The sequence below is a fragment of the Cebidichthys violaceus genome, unplaced genomic scaffold, assembly GCF_023349555.1.
Source record: "Cebidichthys violaceus isolate CVI_PGR_0920_01 unplaced genomic scaffold, fCebVio1.0.p SCAF_314, whole genome shotgun sequence".
Lineage (NCBI taxonomy): Eukaryota > Metazoa > Chordata > Actinopteri > Perciformes > Stichaeidae > Cebidichthys > Cebidichthys violaceus.
The window spans coordinates 17,752-38,692 of NW_027176500.1; the positions used below are offsets into that span (position 1 = coordinate 17,752).

The 20,941-nt window shown below is 38.5% G+C and overlaps 1 protein-coding gene across 1 annotated transcript; it reads left to right on the forward strand.

Moving 5' to 3' along the window:
* Window positions 1-1,960: 1,960 nt before the first annotated feature.
* On the forward strand, window positions 1,961-12,301 carry si:ch211-196f2.3 (uncharacterized). The gene is made up of 12 exons (XM_068724739.1): window positions 1,961-2,134; window positions 3,300-5,642; window positions 5,757-5,872; window positions 6,466-6,530; window positions 6,728-6,838; window positions 7,605-7,726; window positions 7,928-7,987; window positions 8,544-8,712; window positions 9,152-9,313; window positions 9,755-9,849; window positions 10,563-10,798; window positions 11,770-12,301. Exons 1-12 carry the CDS (start codon window positions 2,071-2,073, stop codon window positions 11,812-11,814), a joined length of 3,588 nt encoding a protein of 1,195 aa, XP_068580840.1. The 5' UTR covers window positions 1,961-2,070; the 3' UTR covers window positions 11,815-12,301.
* Window positions 12,302-20,941: the final 8,640 nt, after the last annotated feature.

Sequence of the window (20,941 nt, forward strand, 5' to 3'; positions counted from 1 at the left end):
AAGCACTCCTCCCAGATGAAGGAATGGCTTGGCCTTGACACTTAAAGTGTGTTAACACAATAAAAAATGGGGCGAAGATGGCGTGCAGAGTCGGGAGGGAGTGTACCGGTGCAATTGTTTGTTCTACTGCTGTCAACATTTGTGTTATGGAGCTTTTATCTCGGGGGCCCTAAACCGCTTAGTGCCGATCCGACAGCGCAGAGCGGCGTGTCGTTGACTTTCTTGGGAAACAGAAACCTATAGAAACATCTTCAAACATCATTCTGTCAGGCTGCTCTCTGGTCTGATGATACAACGTTCATTATTTCCTCATACGTATTAAAGGTCAGCAAGATGGACAGTTTAGATATTGTTGAATGTTTTACCATTTTCATAGCATTCGGTCTCCGTATGTTACAATACGTAAGTTAATACAAATGTTAATGGTGGAAGTATTCAGATACTTTACTAAAGTAAGAGTAGCAATACTTCAATGCAGTCCTACATTCACAGCACAGAAATATATATATTAAAAAAAATGTCAAAAGTGGTTAAAAAGCAATGAACTACTTTACTGGGACTGTACTATTTAGATACACTTTCCTTATAATTGATACCAAATTACATACAAAGGCATTCTCTCTGGTAAAGTTATTGGAATTATAAAGTTACAGAGCCATGAAATAAAAGCTACTGTACTGTAAGGGGCTGATGACGTATAACCTTTATTTATTACAATAACATACCGTTATTTAGCTGTTGATGTAAAATAAGAAAAAAGGATAATTGGAGACTTTACTGCGCCAAAAGCAGAAAATGTATTATGCAACAACAGTAATAATACAAAACATGAATGCATCAATCAGCAACATTTCAGTTTCAAATAAAAACATATTTTTTTTTGTGGGCCAGACCACAATAATCTGCCAAGATATGATAGTAAAAATGGACAGATGATGCTATTGGTTGGAATCCTGAAGACGGTCTTGGTCCCACTAAAGTCCAGTACGGGATTATTGTAACTGAATTTAACTTTTCCATTAGAATGTGAAAACTGTGGTTGTGAAGATTTTCATCACAACCAACAATCAATCAGATTACTGTTGCTATAAATTGTTATTGTAAAAGAACACGTATTTGATATGTGCATTCTGCTCATCATAAAGTATTGACGTCATTTCACGCTCATCGTTTTGTGAATGGCTTTATTGCTCTGGAGGTCAATGGAAATACACAGGTGTCGCACCCAGAGGGCAGTTATATCTGGATTAACATCGGATCTACGCAACATTACAATGCAGCTGTTCTCTCTGAGCTCTGTTAAACTCACCGTGTAAGATAGAACATAGAAACACCTCTGATCGCTGAGGACAAGCATTCACATAAACACCTTCCTGTTGCTTAATCACTACCTGTAGCTGCTCTTTGCATTCTATCGAAACAAATCAAACTATCAACTGGAAAACGATCAACTAATCAGCAACTAGAACAGTGCACTCAGTACACCACTGCTGTATTGTTTGATCATATTAATACAAACCTTAATGTACAATAGCCTCTGTATGCTTTTGACATTCTTTATGTACAGATCTTGTCTACTTCAATAAAAATGAATAAATCTATCAAAGCACCGAGCAATCGCAATGTAACTGTGATTACAGTTACAGTTGCCAACAAGCTCACCATATCAAATCCAACAGTGACAAAATAAATCAGTGATTGCTGATGTAAAGACTTACAAGTACAGAATTTGTACGATTTTCAAGGAAAGAATTATGACAGATAAGTGACACAAAGTGGACGCCCTTGCTTTATGAATCATTACTCACAGCCATTCTCTGTGCTGACTGATCACCGCACCTGTAGTGTAAAGGAATGTAGGGGAGTGTACGTGCAATAAATGTATCCTGGACAGGTGGTTTTATATGATGCTCGTGAATCGGCTTAGGAGGAGCCAATCCAGCGGAGTCAGACACTTTATGTGGTGAAGTTTGATAGACACGTGGCCATTTCCAAGTTACAATAGCTGGATTTGGCCATTTTGTGTTATTCATCGCTGGCGTACACCGCTGCCCGGGGTCAAATCTGGTCATGGCGTTTTCTTCACTTTTCCTGATGATCTCTGCTCTTCTCATCTGCTCATGTTCTGCTAATGGTAAGATTAATGAGAAAAATCATACTATTCTTTAATGAAGAAATGGAGCTAAATCAAAATTTTTAATGTCAACTCGTGTTTTGATTGTATCATGTTTATTATGTCCATTACAACGGAGGACACTTTGTCTTTCATAATCTTTGTCATGGATTTTACCCATGAACTACTTTGTTGGTTTTACTCTAATTTTAGTAACTTGAAATAAGGGAACTATTATTTTAGCAGGATCGGCCGTTTCTTTGTGTTTCATTTTACAGCTGATTTTTATTTGTCGGTAATTCTTGAGAGCAGAGACAAATAGACTTCCATTTCATCCCAACTACAATTGTGTGTCAGGGTCAGTCCTGGTATAGATCCGATATGGACTTGCTGTATGTGCGTCAGAGTGCCATCGTCTAATGGCTACAGCAATAAGTGATTTAAAAGTGGTTGCAGGAGATGCAGATCCACTCAGAATTAAAAAAAAACAACTATACAAATATTTTTGACATATACAAGTGACATATGTACTGTAATTACATTAAACAGTTATCTTAGACATTTCAATTGGTGTTGGTTTTATTGTTTTATTGTTGCTGATGCTCATTGGTCTGAAGTCTGAAGTTTGCAAGAGTTGATGTAATACACACAGTGGTGCAGGAAGTATTCAGATATTACTGTAAATATAATAATGTTATTATGACAATTTTTTAGGTAAGGTAGCAAATGTTTTTTTTTTTATTTAAATTTGTGATCTGGAAAGTACCTAGCTACTAACGCTGTTATGTAGTCATTGCATAAAATGGGAATGCTGAAGTTAAGTTACTCAAAACTGTACTTGAATACTTCCTAAATCTTCCTAATTACTTTCCACTGTTGAATGGACAGGTTATGATTTCTCTCCATGCTGCCTGTAAGATATTAAATGAATATAAAGCAGATAAGTTATCTAATTTCCAGGCAGCCACTAAAATGACCTCCCTATGGAGACATTTTTGAAAGCATTTACAGGATGCACTTAAAAAGCTTTTAGTTTCCAACTACATTACATTAGAGGTAGCAATTGAGGGACAAAGGTGAACAAATATATTTAGAAAAGTAGCTGCATCTCTCTGTCTCAATATAAATTGATTGCCCTGACCTATGCAGACATTCTTTAACTAACCAACTACTCCCACTGACCCAGTAACATCTGAGACTGGGGAGACAACTACGGATCCTGAACCAACTGCTCAGACTGAATCAGAAACATCTTTGCCTGCCGAGACCACATCACAACCTGAAGCAACTGTTCCCACTGACCCAGTAACATCTGAAACTGGGGAGACAACTATGGATCCTGAACCAACTGCTCAGACTGAATCAGAAACATCTTTGCCTGCCGAGACCACATCACGACCTGAAGCAACTGTTCCCACTGACACAGTAACATCTGAGACTGGGGAGACAACTATGGATCCTGAACCAACTGCTCAGACTGAATCAGAAACATCTTTGCCTGCTGAGACCACATCACGACCTGAAGCAACTGTTCCCACTTCCCAAGTAACATTTGAGACTGGGGAGACAACTATGGATCCTGAACCAACTGCTCAAACTGAATCAGAAACATCTTTGCCTGCCGAGACCACATCACAATCTGAACCAACTGTTCCCACTGACACAGTAACATCTGAAACTGGGGAAACAACTATGGATCCTGAACCAACTGCTCAGACTGAATCAGAAACATCTTTGCCTGCCGAGACCACATCACGACCTGAAGCAACTGTTCCCACTGACCCAGTAACATCTGAAACTGGGGAGACAACTATGGATCCTGAACCAACTGCTCAGACTGAATCAGAAACATCTTTGCCTGCCGAGACCACATCACAATCTGAACCAACTGTTCCCACTGACCCAGTAACATCTGAGACTGGGGAAACAACTATGGATCCTGAACCAACTGCTCAGACTGAATCAGAAACATCTTTGCCTGCCGAGACCACATCACGACCTGAAGCAACTGTTCCCACTGACCCAGTAACATCTGAGACTGGGGAGACAACTATGGATCCTGAACCAACTGCTCAGACTGAATCAGAAACATCTTTGCCTGCCGAGACCACATCACAACCTGAAGCAACTGTTCCCACTGACCCAGTAACATCTGAAACTGGGGAGACAACTATGGATCCTGAACCAACTGCTCAGACTGAATCAGAAACATCTTTGCCTGCCGAGACCACATCACAACCTGAAGCAACTGTTCCCACTGACCCAGTAACATCTGAAACTGGGGAGACAACTATGGATCCTGAACCAACTGCTCAGACTGAATCAGAAACATCTTTGCCTGCCGAGACCACATCACGACCTGAAGCAACTGTTCCCACTGACACAGTAACATCTGAGACTGGGGAGACAACTATGGATCCTGAACCAACTGCTCAGACTGAATCAGAAACATCTTTGCCTGCCGAGACCACATCACGACCTGAAGCAACTGTTCCCACTTCCCAAGTAACATTTGAGACTGGGGAGACAACTATGGATCCTGAACCAACTGCTCAAACTGAATCAGAAACATCTTTGCCTGCCGAGACCACATCACAATCTGAACCAACTGTTCCCACTGACACAGTAACATCTGAAACTGGGGAAACAACTATGGATCCTGAACCAACTGCTCAGACTGAATCAGAAACATCTTTGCCTGCCGAGACCACATCACGACCTGAAGCAACTGTTCCCACTGACCCAGTAACATCTGAAACTGGGGAGACAACTATGGATCCTGAACCAACTGCTCAGACTGAATCAGAAACATCTTTGCCTGCCGAGACCACATCACGACCTGAAGCAACTGTTCCCACTGACCCAGTAACATCTGAGACTGGGGAGACAACTATGGATCCTGAACCAACTGCTCAGACTGAATCAGAAACATCTTTGCCTGCCGAGACCACATCACAACCTGAAGCAACTGTTCCCACTGACCCAGTAACATCTGAAACTGGAGAAACCACATCAGCACCTGAGCAAACCAGTCCCACTGACACAGTCACTTCTGAACCTGGCCAGACAACCATGACACCTGAACCTACAGGTTCTACTGATGTAGAAACTTCTGTGCCAACCCAGACCACTTCGGTCATTGAACCATCCAACACAGTCACATCTGAATCCGCTCATACCACATCAACGGAAACACCCTCCACAACCGACCCACTATCTACCCAATCAACTGGACCACCATCCTCACCTCCAACAGAACCACCAACCAAAACCCCAACTGTAACGCCATCAAGTCTACCTACTGACCCATCTAATACTTTACCAACTACACAACCAACCATACCATCAAGCAAACCACCAACTGATCCACTAACAACACCACCAGCCACAACTCAAACAACCAATCGACCAATCAACACAGCAGAGCCCATTACGTGCCAAAATGGGGGCTATTTGAATGGATCCAACTGCAAATGTCTTCTTGCATTCAGTGGAGAATTTTGCGACAACTTTGACACTTTTCAGACAGGTACTATCAACTTCATGCAAGCCCTGTCATTTTTAAGTGAAACAAAAAGTTACTGAGTTGTTTTTCTCCTACATTTTTATCTATGATGTCCAATATGTTTGATTCTCTTTGCAGATACACTCAATAGGTCAGTCCTTGTTAATTTGTGGCTTAATCAGGAATTTAATGACGAATATGAAGACGAAACATCATCTGAATACAAAGAGTTTGTTCGAAACTTCACCAACCAGGTAAATGGATGGGTAAAAAATGGATTTGTTATGCTGGTTTACAGCCATCCAGGTACTGGATATCAACTACATTTGGGGCTTGACATGACTAGTGACTGGAAAAAAGCAAGTGAGGCAATCTGCATTTATCAAATGCAGTGGCCTGAACCATCAATCATATTTGAAGTTGTACTGTGGTCTGGATATGTTGTTCACCTCAACTTAAATGACTATCAGGAATTAATATGCCATGCAGCCAGACCATTTTTAACCAAATTACACAACCATAGCAACTACTGAAACAATAGCAAGTCTATGATTTATACGAGTTTCTGCAATAATCTTTCATTTCCAAGTCCAAAATTGTGATTGGAGTGATAATGTTATTAATACAAAATGCTTTGATTTTTGTTTTTTTTGGGACTTGACCAAGATAGCAGATACATTAATCTTACTAAAGCATTATAATAAACAAAATGGTGATGATTTAAGCCACATTGTGGATTTTACACAAATGATATAGAAAACATATAATTTCATATGACCAATAATCTCTATTCTATAGGAATTGTGCTTTTGAAACATTATTTATGTTATCTTTGTTACTATTTCAGATGAAAACATATTACATGGGAAAGAATATAACAAACTTTCTAGAAGTGGTGGTAACAAGTGTCAGGTAATGTACTTTTGATCTTTCAGAAACAAAGCCATCATCACTGTATTTTGCCATACATTTATTTTCAACACAGGAATACACAGATATAATGTGATTTTGTTTGTTTGAATTGTTTCAGTTTTAATGTAATAGTGTTGTAAAACTGCCATGTGCTTTAATTATGACAGTTTCTCTCTTATTCTTTTCTCTTACTGTAGCCGTGGAGACCCCTTGGTCAGACTCTCTGATAAAGCTGTGGAAAAGATCAAACTATTCAAACAATCAACTGAAGCCATGGCTATCTACAGTATCACACCAAGAGCAGAAGGGTAATTTGAGCACAGACACCTTTAAGAATCTTACACCAATAAAGTAATTTAACATATCAACATAGATTATAAACACCAGGAAACTTTGCCTGTTGGCAGCCTCAGATGGAAACAATATTTTAATTAACTAAGTTATTTTCAATAGGGACATTTTCTAAGTGCACAGTGACATTTAGAAGACAGCTTGATCTGTGCACAGCAGTCTGATGCAGCACAACGCAAGATCATGTGGTGGTATACAGATGTGCACACTCACAGACGCATGGTTGAACATACGCGACCTATTGCGTGATAAAGAAGATAAAATCTACTTTAAAACTGATTTCATCAGCGAAGAGAGGCTTACACAAGGGTCATATGATCTTGTCTCTTCGAGCTTGTTAAAGTTAGAGCTGCATTTTGTACTAGCTGAAGGTGTGACATTGTTTTTGGTCTTACCCCTGAATATAATGAATTGCAATAGTGAAGACGTGATGATATCAAAGCATGTATGGCAGGATCTGGAAAGGTGAGACACAAAGTTATTGTAATAAAAAAACACGTCTCTTCTCTCCAGATCCTAACTAGAAGTTTTGTTTGCATTATAATTTGGAGGATTTTTTGTCATAATCTCCGTTATTAATTTGAAAATGTTTCCACTGATTACATTCAGTGGCAGTGAAAAGTGATTGCTAGTAAATACTAGAAGTAAACACTGTACATTTTGAACGTAACAGTAATGATTTTAACTGTACTGACATGCTGTATGAAATTCTTTCTGCCTCAGCGTTAGTGTCACACATGACGTGGTTTTGGCGATTCCAAACAACGCCAGCTTTAACCAACTATATGACAACGACTTCAGTGCGGTTCAGAAGGCTGTTGTCGAGCTTGTTGGCTGCCCCACAGGTTTGACACAAAATCAATATATACAAACACAATCATACAGTATTTACTGTAAACCAGGAGGTCCATATTCATTCAAATACAAGACTTTTATTGTCATTAAGCTTTACGTTGTAAATTTCTGATCAAAAACATGATTTTAATACCACAAAAATACATTGTGGTATACGTACATAACGCAAAGTCTTTTTTTGTTGTTTTTAGAGTGTCCCTACAACATCACAGCTCAGCCCGAAGTGAAACCAACAGAGCTGGATTTGGGATGTAAGTAGAGATAAATTGGGTTTCAATGTAACAACTTGTAACAACCATCATTCATAAACGGTAAAATAATAGTGTAATAATAATTATTATTGTTGCACACATAATAACATTTTATATGCTATATTATTTATTTGTTAATGGTTACCAAATTATTTGTCAGCGGTAATATAACTATTAACTACAGTAAAATTGATCAGTTAATCATTTATTGGTTTGGTTATTATAACCACAATTTTACAAGTTGCTTTGTGACTTGTTCACATGTTCATGCTCAAATAATTAGTAGAATTTCTTAAAAACTCTTTTTAAAAAATGTCTTTAATAGATTATTTGGCCAGTTAGGGGAATAAGTATGGAGCCAGGACATTGAAACTGAAAAAGGAAACATTTTCATGTTTTTATTAAGGGACATTAAAATGATCTGTATGTATGGGTGTGAGCTTCATGAAGAAGGTCCCAGTAGCTCCACCGTACTGAAGCCAAGGGTGTAAAGGCATATTTGGCAAAGCTCGAATTGACATTGAACTTACTGAGCTCTTCATGTTTTTTTCATCAGCTTTATGCAAAACGCTTGTGGCCAACAACAATGTTGCTAAATACGAAGCTGTGACAGTTAATGGAGTCGTCAAATGTGTGACTTTATGTGACATTCATCATTCAACGCCTAGACCGTGCAACTATATGGGACTCTGCAGAGTGTACAGCAGCATCGGACCTTTCTGCCAGTAAGTTGACTGAGCTCTCAGTTTGGTGCTTTTAAAGACTTGTTTTGTGTGTAATAAAGACGTCCGCTGAATGTAGCCTGCAGTTAAACATTAAGGTTGATAATAAAATTGTCCAGATATTTTCTGTTACTGTGGCCCGGCCCCTCAGGGAAAGCCCTAAAAATGTTTTAAAAGTTTGGTTAATTTAGAAGAACAGACTCTACCAACAAAGCATATACACTTCCTGGCACTATTTGGTCTAAACTGAGATGTACTATTTTGAGTTTTATTATGATAAACCATAGAGGTGAGATATGAACGTCTTTATCCAAAAAGGGTCAAATATTTACATCCACAAATCTTTCTCCCAATAAACTTTATAATAAAAGTTTCTTTGTGCTGCTTTTTATTTTACTTCTTTAGTACAGTGTTTAACTTTGTTCTTCCTCGTCTGTTTTAGTTGCCAAAATATGGATTCCACTTGGTACTTGGGCGACGACTGTAGCTTCCCCATCCTGAGGACAGCTTTCTACGTGGGGTTAAGTGTGACCCTTGCTTGTCTGTTGGTGGCTGTGGGAGTCTTGACTGCTTGCCTGCTGTTCAACAAACGCAAGCAAACGCTGTAAGCTGCACACAAACACTACTGATTGTTCGTCAAACGTTTTTCTTACCTGGGGAAATGCATGAAACACGATGATGATTCTGCTATGTGTCACTAAAAAGTCGATTTCAGGTGATACTGTATGATAAGCAGTCTAAAGTATCTGTTTTGTACAATAATGATAATTTGTGATTATAACTTTTATTGAGTTTGAGTTACCCATAATGTTATAGGTTATCAATTCCTTTTTCAAAATGTATTATATTGTTCCTGTAATATTTAGTATGTAAGGGCTACTTTACTTTAAATAAAGTTTCATGCAAGTATATTGAAATCTGTTGGCGCAGAAGACCGATACTGACCCCCGTAAATCCAAAAGCTGACTCTCAATTTGGTTGAGATATATTAAATATTATTATTATATTTTGTCATGATAAAAAATTGTTCCCTGTGTGTCTGCAGGAGAAGAGACATCAAGAACCAGCAGGTAAACCAGTGGCTGACTGAGGACTTTAAGTGGTCCAGACCCAACAGCTCCAATGACACACTTAATGCTGGTAGGTTTGTAATGTATTATGTATTTTATAATTGTGTATACAGGGTACAAATGATCTCCCCATTGACCCCCCATATTTTTTAGCTTTATGCTTACTAACTTTATTTGGTGCTTCGTAGCTGCTTTTCTAGGGGCTTTCAACCGCATCTCATTGTCCAAAATAAGAGACACACTTATTAAACTAGAAGAATTAGTTTTATTTTCATGGACTCATGCCAACTGATCAGAAACTCATTTTCTAAGAGCGTTAATATAATATCTAACTGATTGATATCAGTATTAATAATCAGCAGTGTGGTAGTGCTCAAGATCGGTCTTGGTCTCGTAACGACTACCACTTTCTTGAAGGTCTCGGTTTGGTCGACTACATTTTTACCCTGTCTCATACAAAAAGGACTAAAGATTTTATTTTAGTGCCTTTTGATTATTATATCAGGACATTTGTCATGGTACACTTATACATGCATATATATGTCATATATGTCACATATGTCAATGATTTTCTAGGGTAAAATAAACAGATAAAAATCTGTAATGTCGTAATTATAGGTCTTTTTATCTGTTGGCCAGTCTTGATAGCTGCAACACCTTTTCATTGATTCAGTAGTTCCTGCTCTCTGCCTCAGTAGGGCAGTATAGATCTGTGTGTTGGTCATCCTGTGACAAATGATTCTGATGGAATGTGTATCAACCCCCTTGTTGTCCTATTTTAAGGAGATTACAAAAACCCCTCGTTCACACATGAAGAATCAGCCATCCACAGAGAGATGCCAGGTGTTTACAGACGTCCTACACCTGTCCACCAGTTCAACGGACCATCTATGGATATTGACAGCAGACAGTGGAGCCCATCAGAGGCCACATACCCATCATCACAAACAGTAACCGGACACGATAGGCCATTTTCTAATGCTACCAGCCTGAACCTCAGAGACTTCTCATCGAACTTGGTCAGTGCTACAGAAACGCAGAGTGTGTTTAGTGCCGTTTGTACGGTGGCCCTGAAGTACAAAAGACAACAGAAAAACAGAATGCACAACGATAATTACAAAAACAGCAATACACAAAAGCAATTTGCAAAGCAGGGCAGCAAATCTCGTTTAGTGTGATTCTTTTATACGGTAGTCCTGAAATACAAGACACTACAGGAAAACAGAAAACATAACGGCAATTGGAGAGACCGACCGAAAGAGTGCATGTAGCGGACGATGATTCCTGATCGCTGATTGGGTGGGCTGTCTTGCAGTCTTTGACGAAAGAAGTACTTCTTCTTCTTCTTTCGGATTTGCGGCAGACTGGATGCCTTGTGACAAATTGTCAGCTTGCACATGTCTGGATTAGAAAATAAGACAAAACTTAATTTTTTTGTACCAAAGGACATTGCTCTGCAGGAAGAGAGCAAATACAAATATTGCAAATATGATATATTTTATATTTAATTGCGCAGTAGGGCGGGACTTGCTGCAAAACTGGTGGTAAAAAAAACATAAAGCAATGAAAACGTTGCAAAAGCAACTACTTCCGTTTGTTGTACACTCTGAATTACATTATAATATATAAAAAATGTATGATATTATTTTTACGCTCTTTGTATTTGCACTCTTCACACTTTGTATTGCAACTGCTGCACAGCTATGTCCCTCAGAGTAAATATCTTAGTTTCATCTTATCTTACTGTAAAATATTGACCTGTTGGAGGCAGCAAAGTGTCACACATCCATCCACATCCAGACTGACAGTCAGTGTATCCAATCAGAGACGAGGTAGTCATTTCCTAAACAGACCTATTCCGGCTTGAATCTCACCAAATGCTGTTGCGTTTTCGGTTTTGTCATTGTGTTTGCACTTCAAGGCCACCGTAGTTTTGATCACACTTCTTTTCTCATTTCGATACCTCTTTCTTTGTTTGTTTATTTCACAGATGCGGATCAACAAGCCTCAGAACAGATCATCCTGGGACGCCTGAGTAGCGCACTGAAAACTGACTGAGTCTCAACTTGCCAGCTAAACTTGCACTTGAAATCGATGACTACTTGATTTTATGTCTTTTTGCTGCCTAATATAAACCTATTTATGCCCAAGAAATAGTTTAATTTACTTTAATTCACTGTGTCATAGATTGAGTTACTGGGGCACAAACATGTCAGTGACCTACAGTTAATAATGATGTCATATCAGCAACACACTGCTATCAGCTTATGGCTGTAACAACGGCTTTGCCTCTGACTGGAGCAGGGCAGAGAGAATTTAGCATTGGGACGACAGTTTCAACGTGTTGAGTTTGTCGAGTTAGCAGAGATCCTCTTCTCTGTCAGCCAATGACGATAAAGCTCTGAGGCGAGAGATATTGTGGTGTGGGGTATTACAGAATTAGAGGAATTGTGATTTTTGCACTTAGTTTTGACCGTAATGCTTTGGATGCACTTTATGTAAATAAAAAGTAACAGCTGTCAGAGTGATGTCTTTATTCATTTTTAATTTGTATTTATTTTTATTCATTTTATTTATTATTCAATAAAGATTACTGGTAAATGCATTAAAATCAACCAAAGGGCTTATTTGCATTCGCTAATTAGCACTAAACACAAAGTACAGTTAACTTTTGCAGGCATGAGCCTCAACCACAGTACGAGACGGATTGAAATTTAGACCTGATGGTGACGCTATAGTTGACAAAAAAGAGATCAGTGATTAGAATTTAAATCCTGAGGGGAACAAGATCGTGTGTAGGACATTTCATGGCAATCCATTAAACAGTTGTTCAGACATTTCAATAAAAAAACACAAATGTCAGCCTTCTTGTGGAATTACAAGAAAAGTCAATAGTATCAACAAAGTAGGATTGACCCTCTGGGAAACTCCAATGTCTGTACTAAATTTCATGGCAGTCCATCCAGAAGTTGTTGAGATATTATATAAAGGAGGCAGTGGCACTCATCTGGGCATTAAAACACTTAAGTCAACCCGTAAGTGGTGTATACCGACCAAAGTCCTCTCAACTTTCTCCACTCACTCCAAAACCCACTCATTGTATAGCTGGGCCTGCTGCATGTTTTGTTTAGGATGCTGAGGTATCTCTCCTACTTTCAGACCCCACCAGTTGATATTTTTGTTAATTTGAGTAACATAAATTACCCTTTTTGTTGCCAGCCTTGTGCTCAGCAGTAACAATAATATGGTAAAAATGTAAATAACCTTTTCTGAGGAAAAAATGTAATACAGTCTATGCTTTAAAATTGTCCCAAATGCTCTAATAAAGGCTCTATGTAAATAGAGTGCTAAATACATAGAACAAATCCAAATAAAGAAAGGACAAATTGAAATTGAATCACCTGAGAACCCTTGCAAGAGTATAATAAATTATAATAGAATCATCATAATTATAAAAGATGTATTTATAGTAATGAATAAATATATTTAATTATAATAATAAGTGTAAAATGGCAAGAATAGATATATCTACACGATCTAGATAAAGTGGGGATCCTGATACATTATAAAAATAGATTATTAAGAAGCAACCAAACCACAGTTCTTCGTTTAACCCCTTCGGGCTACCAGTTTGTAATGTATGAATCCAATGTGTTTCTCACTGTAATAGAAGTGTGTCCCTTTCACCACCTTTTTTTTTTTGTTGTTGGTTGTACCATTTCAGATACAGTGGCTGCTGGTTGAGAAGAGGTGGCTGCAGGTGCAGAAGTTGGTCGTTACATTTGATGAAGACCGGATTGTGATTTATTTAAAAACTCAAAGTTTAGGACTTTGCACTTGTGAGTTGGTGACTTCAGGTTTACAATAAATATTTTAATTACTTCTAAACAAAAGATTTTTGCATTGCTTCCTACTGGTATGTACAACCCTTACGTGCTGTGTCCACGTTCCTAAAATTGCCATATCCTTAGCAACGTAGCTTGATTTTATTTTAAATTTTTTGATGATTATCGTACACCAATGGATTTCGGAAGAAGTCATTTACTGTATTATCAAACTTTTTTTATGACTCAACAGTAGTAAATGCAACCTAACTGAAATTATTTGGACCAAATTATAAGACCAAAACTTAACTCTTCCTTTCTCTTCAGGAGAAATGGACTTTTTATTTGGCTACTTCGCCTTATCTTATAAAACTACCCTCTATAAACCTTTGAACCTTTATGAGAAATTCCTGTGCATCTTTTACAATTAACAAGCTTGTGATCTGCATCTTATTATACAGCAGGTCGGATTAATCATACATTGCGGAATTCTGATTAAGATGCATCTTTGACCCCTTTATTACAGAGCAACAACCCGATTAATATTTGATGCAGGAAGTAATGTGTCTTTTATGTAGCTAGGCAGAAACAAGGGTGTGGACGTCTGGATGGTGAATGTACTTCACTATTGAAGAGTTAATGTTTGTATTTTTTACCTTGAACCTCATACAATTTCCAACCCTTACCAAGTGTTTTAGTTGTTTAACCACAATTTATTTCTTTCCCATGAACACAATCTCTGCATTAGCCATAGTTTAGTATGTGCGTAATTATTACAGAAAGTATTAATTTATAAAAACATCGGCATTGAATGCTAAAAAAACATGTATATATCAATTTATTTATTTTTGGACAGTAGCTTAGATTACAAAACATACTGTGCATCAGCCAAGGGGCTAAATTCTTTCTTCTGCAGTCCACAATCTTTTTAATTTGTACATTTTGGGAGAGGTAGAGTGTGCAAACATAAAATTGAAAAGTATTTCGGGGGGGGACTTGGAATAGTGGTCGAAGAGGCTTGCTAAGCTAAAGCAACGGTACAGGGTCATTCATTCTCCACAAAATCTGTCCGTAAGGGATTTACATATCTCACCCACTTGTTCCAGAATTGAATGAACACACTTTTATGAAGACGAATGGAAACGGTAATCCTTTCCATAACATAAATGTAATTTACAAAGTATATCTAATCCTGTATTGTGGGGGGTTCGGGAAGCAGCCAGCGCCTTGTGAGTGCTTTTTTAAAAGCGGTTATTAAAATGCCAATCATGTATTCTTCTGGACGCCTTGCTTGGAAATACATTTTTCCTAAAAAATAATGTGGAAAATTGCTGGGGCAGGCTTTGTGAAACTCTGCCCAGAAAGGTTTTATCACTGGACACTCCCAAGATACATGCCAGTGATTTTCTTCCTCAAACCCCACACCGTCTCCAACATGTAGCATCCCCTCCAGAAACGAATAACACAAGCCGTGCTCTGCTGACCATACCAATCTTTTGACTCGTTCATACACCATAGATGACAAAGTCAGCCCACAAAGATATGGTGCTTGGTACAGTAATGCCACGCTGGATATCTGTGTCCCACAAGCAGCCAAGACCTGGTAATCCAGGTAAGTTTCAGTGTTAGATCCTTTGAGCAGAGCGCTGAGATGTCTCTATATATCTTTGAGCTCTATTCACCGGGACAAATATTTCTATCTCTTGCTCTGCCAGTCGCTGTTTCTAACGGCTGTGAATCTGGGAAAGAAGGCGGACAGTTGGGTTACAACGACAGCAGTTGTATAACTTCATATTGTTTTCAACATACAGCAATTGTTATTTATTGCTTAGTTTTTCGTAACATAAAATATAGTTAAGGTTGGCTCAATGTCGGTTTTAGTGTGGTGAAATGTTATTTGAAAATACACAAATATGAGCGATGACATGGCCAATCTTGGCCCATGCTTAAGGCACCCACTTTGGGAACCATTGCTTTAGGCGTTGACTTGCTGACCCAAAGGCTGACGTCAATCACTGCCACTGCTTAATGGGAGTGTAAAAGCGGGAGATGGAGGAGCTCAAGGAAAGGTGTGTGTGGGCAATAAACTTGAGTCAAGCTCAAAAGGTGCTGCTTCTTATCTCAGACAGTCCTTTCCTCTATTCAATGACACAGTATGTACAGAGTTGCCAGAGCTCTTCCACAGAAGTCAGGCATTTTATAGACTGCATGTACGTGTGTTATGCGTTGTGTATTTTCAAATTGTTTCAAGGAATTTTGAGTCATTCATCGCTGACATACACCAGTGAGATTTGGCCGACTGGGATGTAATCTGGTGATGGAGCTTTCTTCAAGTTTCATGGTCATCTTTATTCCACTCGTTTGCTCAGTTTGTGCCGACAGAACCGCTAACGGTAAGAGATATAAACTTTTATTACTTTTACCACTAATTTTCCTTCTTGTAGTAAAGTATATGAATTTGTTTCAAGTAAACATTCTGTACTTTAGTAATCCCAAAGGGAAACTTCAGAATCACAGCAGCCAAATCATATAAACCGCAAACACTAATGAGTAAGAAACAAAAATAATAACAAAGCCAAATTATATTCAATGAGTTGAGTTTTAATAATTTAATTTATTAATTTAAGTTTTTATAATTACTCTGCAGGTTCACCTATATCAGCTTTTGTTTTTTTCTAGCACAATATGTGTGAATAAGGTCCATATGTGTATAAAAACTAATCATGAGTTGGACCATAAGAAGAGAGATCAGCAGAAAGCTTGGTCATACTCGTGTCCAAGCAGAAGTCTGAAGATTTGTAAAATGTTCTATTAGTTTTTGTTTTCCAACAATGCTTTATGCCTTTAAATCTGTTGAGTCCGAGTTTCTCTAAATGTTTGTCTAAAACCTCTCACTCTCAACTTCTGTCTTGTTCAAGGACACATCAACATTTAAATTTTTCATGTGGTAGATTTATTTAAATAATGCATCGTTTTTGGAGAGGTTAGAACCTGCCAGGCAAGACTGGCTGGTCAGCATTCATGGTTTTCCTGAGTAGACCTTCTCAGCCATCCCTCTGGTAGTTTATTGCTGTCTCCATGTTTTAAACATTTGATATAATTACTTTTGTAAGATATACTGTGGTTCTACTTTGGCTGTAAGCGATGAAAAGTGTCCTGAGGATGGATGTTAGAATTGTACTCTGACCTGATACCAATCAAATCAGGAAATTTGAATACATAAGTCAAATCAAAGAATTTGGATGTCTAGTTTCCACTTAGTGTGCAGTTACTACTTGGTTGGCAGCGATGGAGGGTGTAAAAACCACAAATAAACAAATACAAGAAATTACCTTGTGAGGTGGACTTGGTTATTGACCAAATACAAAACTGTGCTTGCTCACTCGCTCTCCCTTTATCTCTCTCTGCTCACTGGTGACTAACTGATGGTGATGTCATGTTCTTTTTGGTTTTAGCTGTTTGATTTATCGGTGACTTGTGACTCCTGGTGTCAAGCTAGTTGTCAAGTCACTTTTTTAGCATGTGTCAGTGATTGGTGAGTTTGTAGAGGCAATCACTTATTGGAATTATCTTCATCCTTGTTCTGCTTTAAGCTGACTGTGTAATGTGTAATGTGTAATTAGCTTTAATGGGTAATGATGCAGTTGACAAGAGGGTTGTCTAAGCCATCTTTTTGATACTTATAGTGATACTTTTTGAGCTGAATGTAACATTTATGTTACATGGTGCAGTTTTTACAATGTTTTGCGTTACTGTCTATATTGTAAATGCATGCTATTATAATAGATAAGAAGTCATGCATGGATGTTTACTGTAGTTGAATGTTAGGTGGTTTGTATTCCATACTATAATCTACAAATCTGAATATGTTAACTTTGTTTGTAATCATACCAGCAGGCTAGGTGTTCTGTCTGATTTGGCTTCCCTGCACGTTTTTAGCCATGCTAGCACCAGAGAATAACTTATAATCATTTTGGCGATCCCTAGACTTTTCATCTAGTGCCATTCCGTCAAAACTTAATTTTATCCTATACATTATGACCAAAGACCTGCAAAATGCATTCCCATCAGCCTCAATTTGTTTTCCTAATTAGCAAATGTTAGTACCTTACTAGGCATAATTTCAAGCTAGCATGTTGAAGGTCTTGGATATATATTTTTTTCTCAAGGGCTTTGAAGTCTATGAAATTAAAGTTTGTCAATCAGATTAGTTCCAGTTGTGTATTAAGATTACTTGGGTTATATATATATATATATATATATATATATATATATATATATATATATATATATATATATATATATATTGTGGATTTTATTCTGTTTTAAAAGAAGTTGAAATAAAGGGGAACATCATAGAAAAAAACAGAGTGAATACAGTACTAGAATTCTTTTACACAGTTTTCTGTTCTAATATAAAAGCTGCTAGATTGAGAGAGGTGCTCTACAACTTACAATTGCCGTGGCGTGTGAGTGGGAATTCTGAAAAGTGAAGCCAATGTGAAAGTGCTTTAAACTTGCATTATTTCTAATGACCAGCAGGCCAGTGACTTCGCTCGTAACTTCATTTTTTTTTTGTAAATATTGTAAACATGAGTTTGTGGTCTTAATTGCTAGTTTCAACTCTTCCTTAATACATCAAAAATGTTTATTTAGTAACTTTTGGTCCCATTTGGAGTCAAATAGATGATTAAGAAGGGTATGCTTTAGGGCATGGCTACCTGGTGATTGACAGGTTGCTACCAGTGGTGTGTGTGGGAGTTTTTTGTGTTTTGATCTTAGTACATTAACGCTTTCACAGTGTGTTTCAGTTCATGAAAGTAAACTGTATAACATTTTGGTCACCTAAAGATGTCCTATTCAGTGTTTGGTTGTACTCCACACTCTTGTGTCTCTTCTGGTTCCATGAATCCAAGATGACGATGGCCAACAAACAAGATGGCAACAGCCAAAACGCCTGCTTGAGACTCCAAAATCGTAGTACACTAACCAATAGGTGACGTCACTGTGACTACTTTCACCTCTTATGTACAGTCTCGAGTGGGAATCCTTTGAGTACAGCCAATTGCCAGTGCAGAGAGGGAAGGAGTCTAAATAGGTTAATACAAGCAAAAAGGATATCCGAGTGAGGCAGGTAAAAGAAGTACCTGGTGAATCCACACATGTCAGAGGACATCCATGTACTACATCTGCCATGATTAGTAATGAGCAGCAATAAGCAGTAAAGTTGATCAATTCAAGAAAAAATTCAGTGCTGCCGAATACCGTATGTTGACAATGCAGTATCTTGATAAAGGTCACAGGAATAAAGTCAATGCAGCAAAACCTTAGAACTGCAGTTCCTAAAATCTGAATCGCTTCACCCCTGTGCTTTTGAATATGCAACTTTGTTATAAAGTTACGTACAAGAAATATGCAGACAGCCATAAGACATCCCTTTGCAAAACCACTGTTTATCAAAAATTCCACAATGTATGTTCTTTTACGAGAAAAGTCAGAAAGGATTATATATGCATTAAATATTACAATATGTAAATGTTATACTACATATGAATATTCGTGTTAAAATATGTTGCAGGTGCTAACGAATGGCCAACCGGAAATCAAAGGTTTTTAACTGAGAGTAAAGGAGGTGCTGCTGATTCATCTTTAAAAGATATCTCAACGGAAATCCCAAATGATGAATATTCAGAGAATAACAACATCAGTCCAACAGAAACAAAAATATTTAAAGTTATTGAAAGAAAAGCCTTTTCAAATGCAATCTCAATGAATGAACGAACTACTTTCTTGTCAAAAAGTAGTTACGATGAAAGCACTTCAACAACTGATCTAATCAATGCAACAGATCAATCATTGGCAAGTGAGTCCAGTGAAGCAATTTTAACAAATAACCCAAGTAATACAGTGTTGAATACTGAGTCCAAAAGTCCGAATGCAACTTCTAACCTAACTGTTAAGACATTCTCAATAACGTCAACTGAGTCCACTGGTGAAAATTCTTCCACTGACTACATCACAACCACTGAATCAACTGTGACAAGTGAAACAACTGATGGTTCATCCACAACTGTGCAAACTGAGGTAACAACTGTGCAAACTGATATCACCTCCACAACTGATACATCTGATACTACCGAGGTTACAACTGGGCAAACTGATGGCACGTCTGCAACTGATCACTCTGGTACGACTGAGCCAACAAGTGGGCCAACGGAAGGCACCTACACAACCGATCAGTCTGATAAAACTGAGGCAACAGCTGCGCAAACTGATGGCACCTCTACAACCGAGCAGACTTATACAACACATGAACCGTCCACAGCTGAGTCCACTGACGCCTCTTTAACAACCGATCAAATTGACACAACCGCTGCAATGTTAACGACTGAGTCCACTTATCCCACTGCAACTTCTGACGAACCTGGCACGACAGCCTCAATGTCATCAACCGAGTCCACTGATGCCACTTCTTCCACTGACTACATCACAACCACTGAATCAACTGTGACAAGTGAAACAACTGATGGTTCATCCACAACTCTCCAATCTGGTGCTACTGAGGTAACAACTTTGCAAACTGATATCACCTCCACAACTGATACATCTGATACTACCGAGGTTACAACTGGGCAAACTGATGGCACGTCTGCAACTGATCACTCTGGTACGACTGAGCCAACAAGTGGGCCAACGGACGGCACCTACACAACCGATCAGTCTGATAAAACTGAGGCAACAGCTGCGCAAACTGATGGCACCTCTACAACCGATCAGACTTATACAACACATGAACCGTCCACAGCTGAGTCCACTGACGCCTCTTTAACAACCGATCAAATTGACACAACCGCTGCAATGTTAACGACTGAGTCCACTTATCCCACTGCAACTTCTGACGAACCTGGCACGACAGTCTCAATGTCATCAACCGAGTCCACTGATGCCACTTCTTCCACTGACTACATCACAACCACTGAATCAACTGTGACAAGTGAAACAACTGATGGTTCATCCACAACTCTCCAATCTGGTGCTACTGAGGTAACAACTGTGCAAACTGATATCACCTCCACAACTGATACATCTGATACTACCGAGGTTACAACTGGGCAAACTGATGGCACGTCTGCAACTGATCACTCTGGTACGACTGAGCCAACAAGTGGGCCAACGGAAGGCACCTACACGACCGATCAGTCTGATAAAACTGAGGCAACAGCTGTGCAAACTGATGGCACCTCTACAACCGATCAGACTTATACAACACATGAACCGTCCACAGCTGAGTCCACTGACGCCTCTTTAACAACCGATCAAATTGACACAACCGCTGCA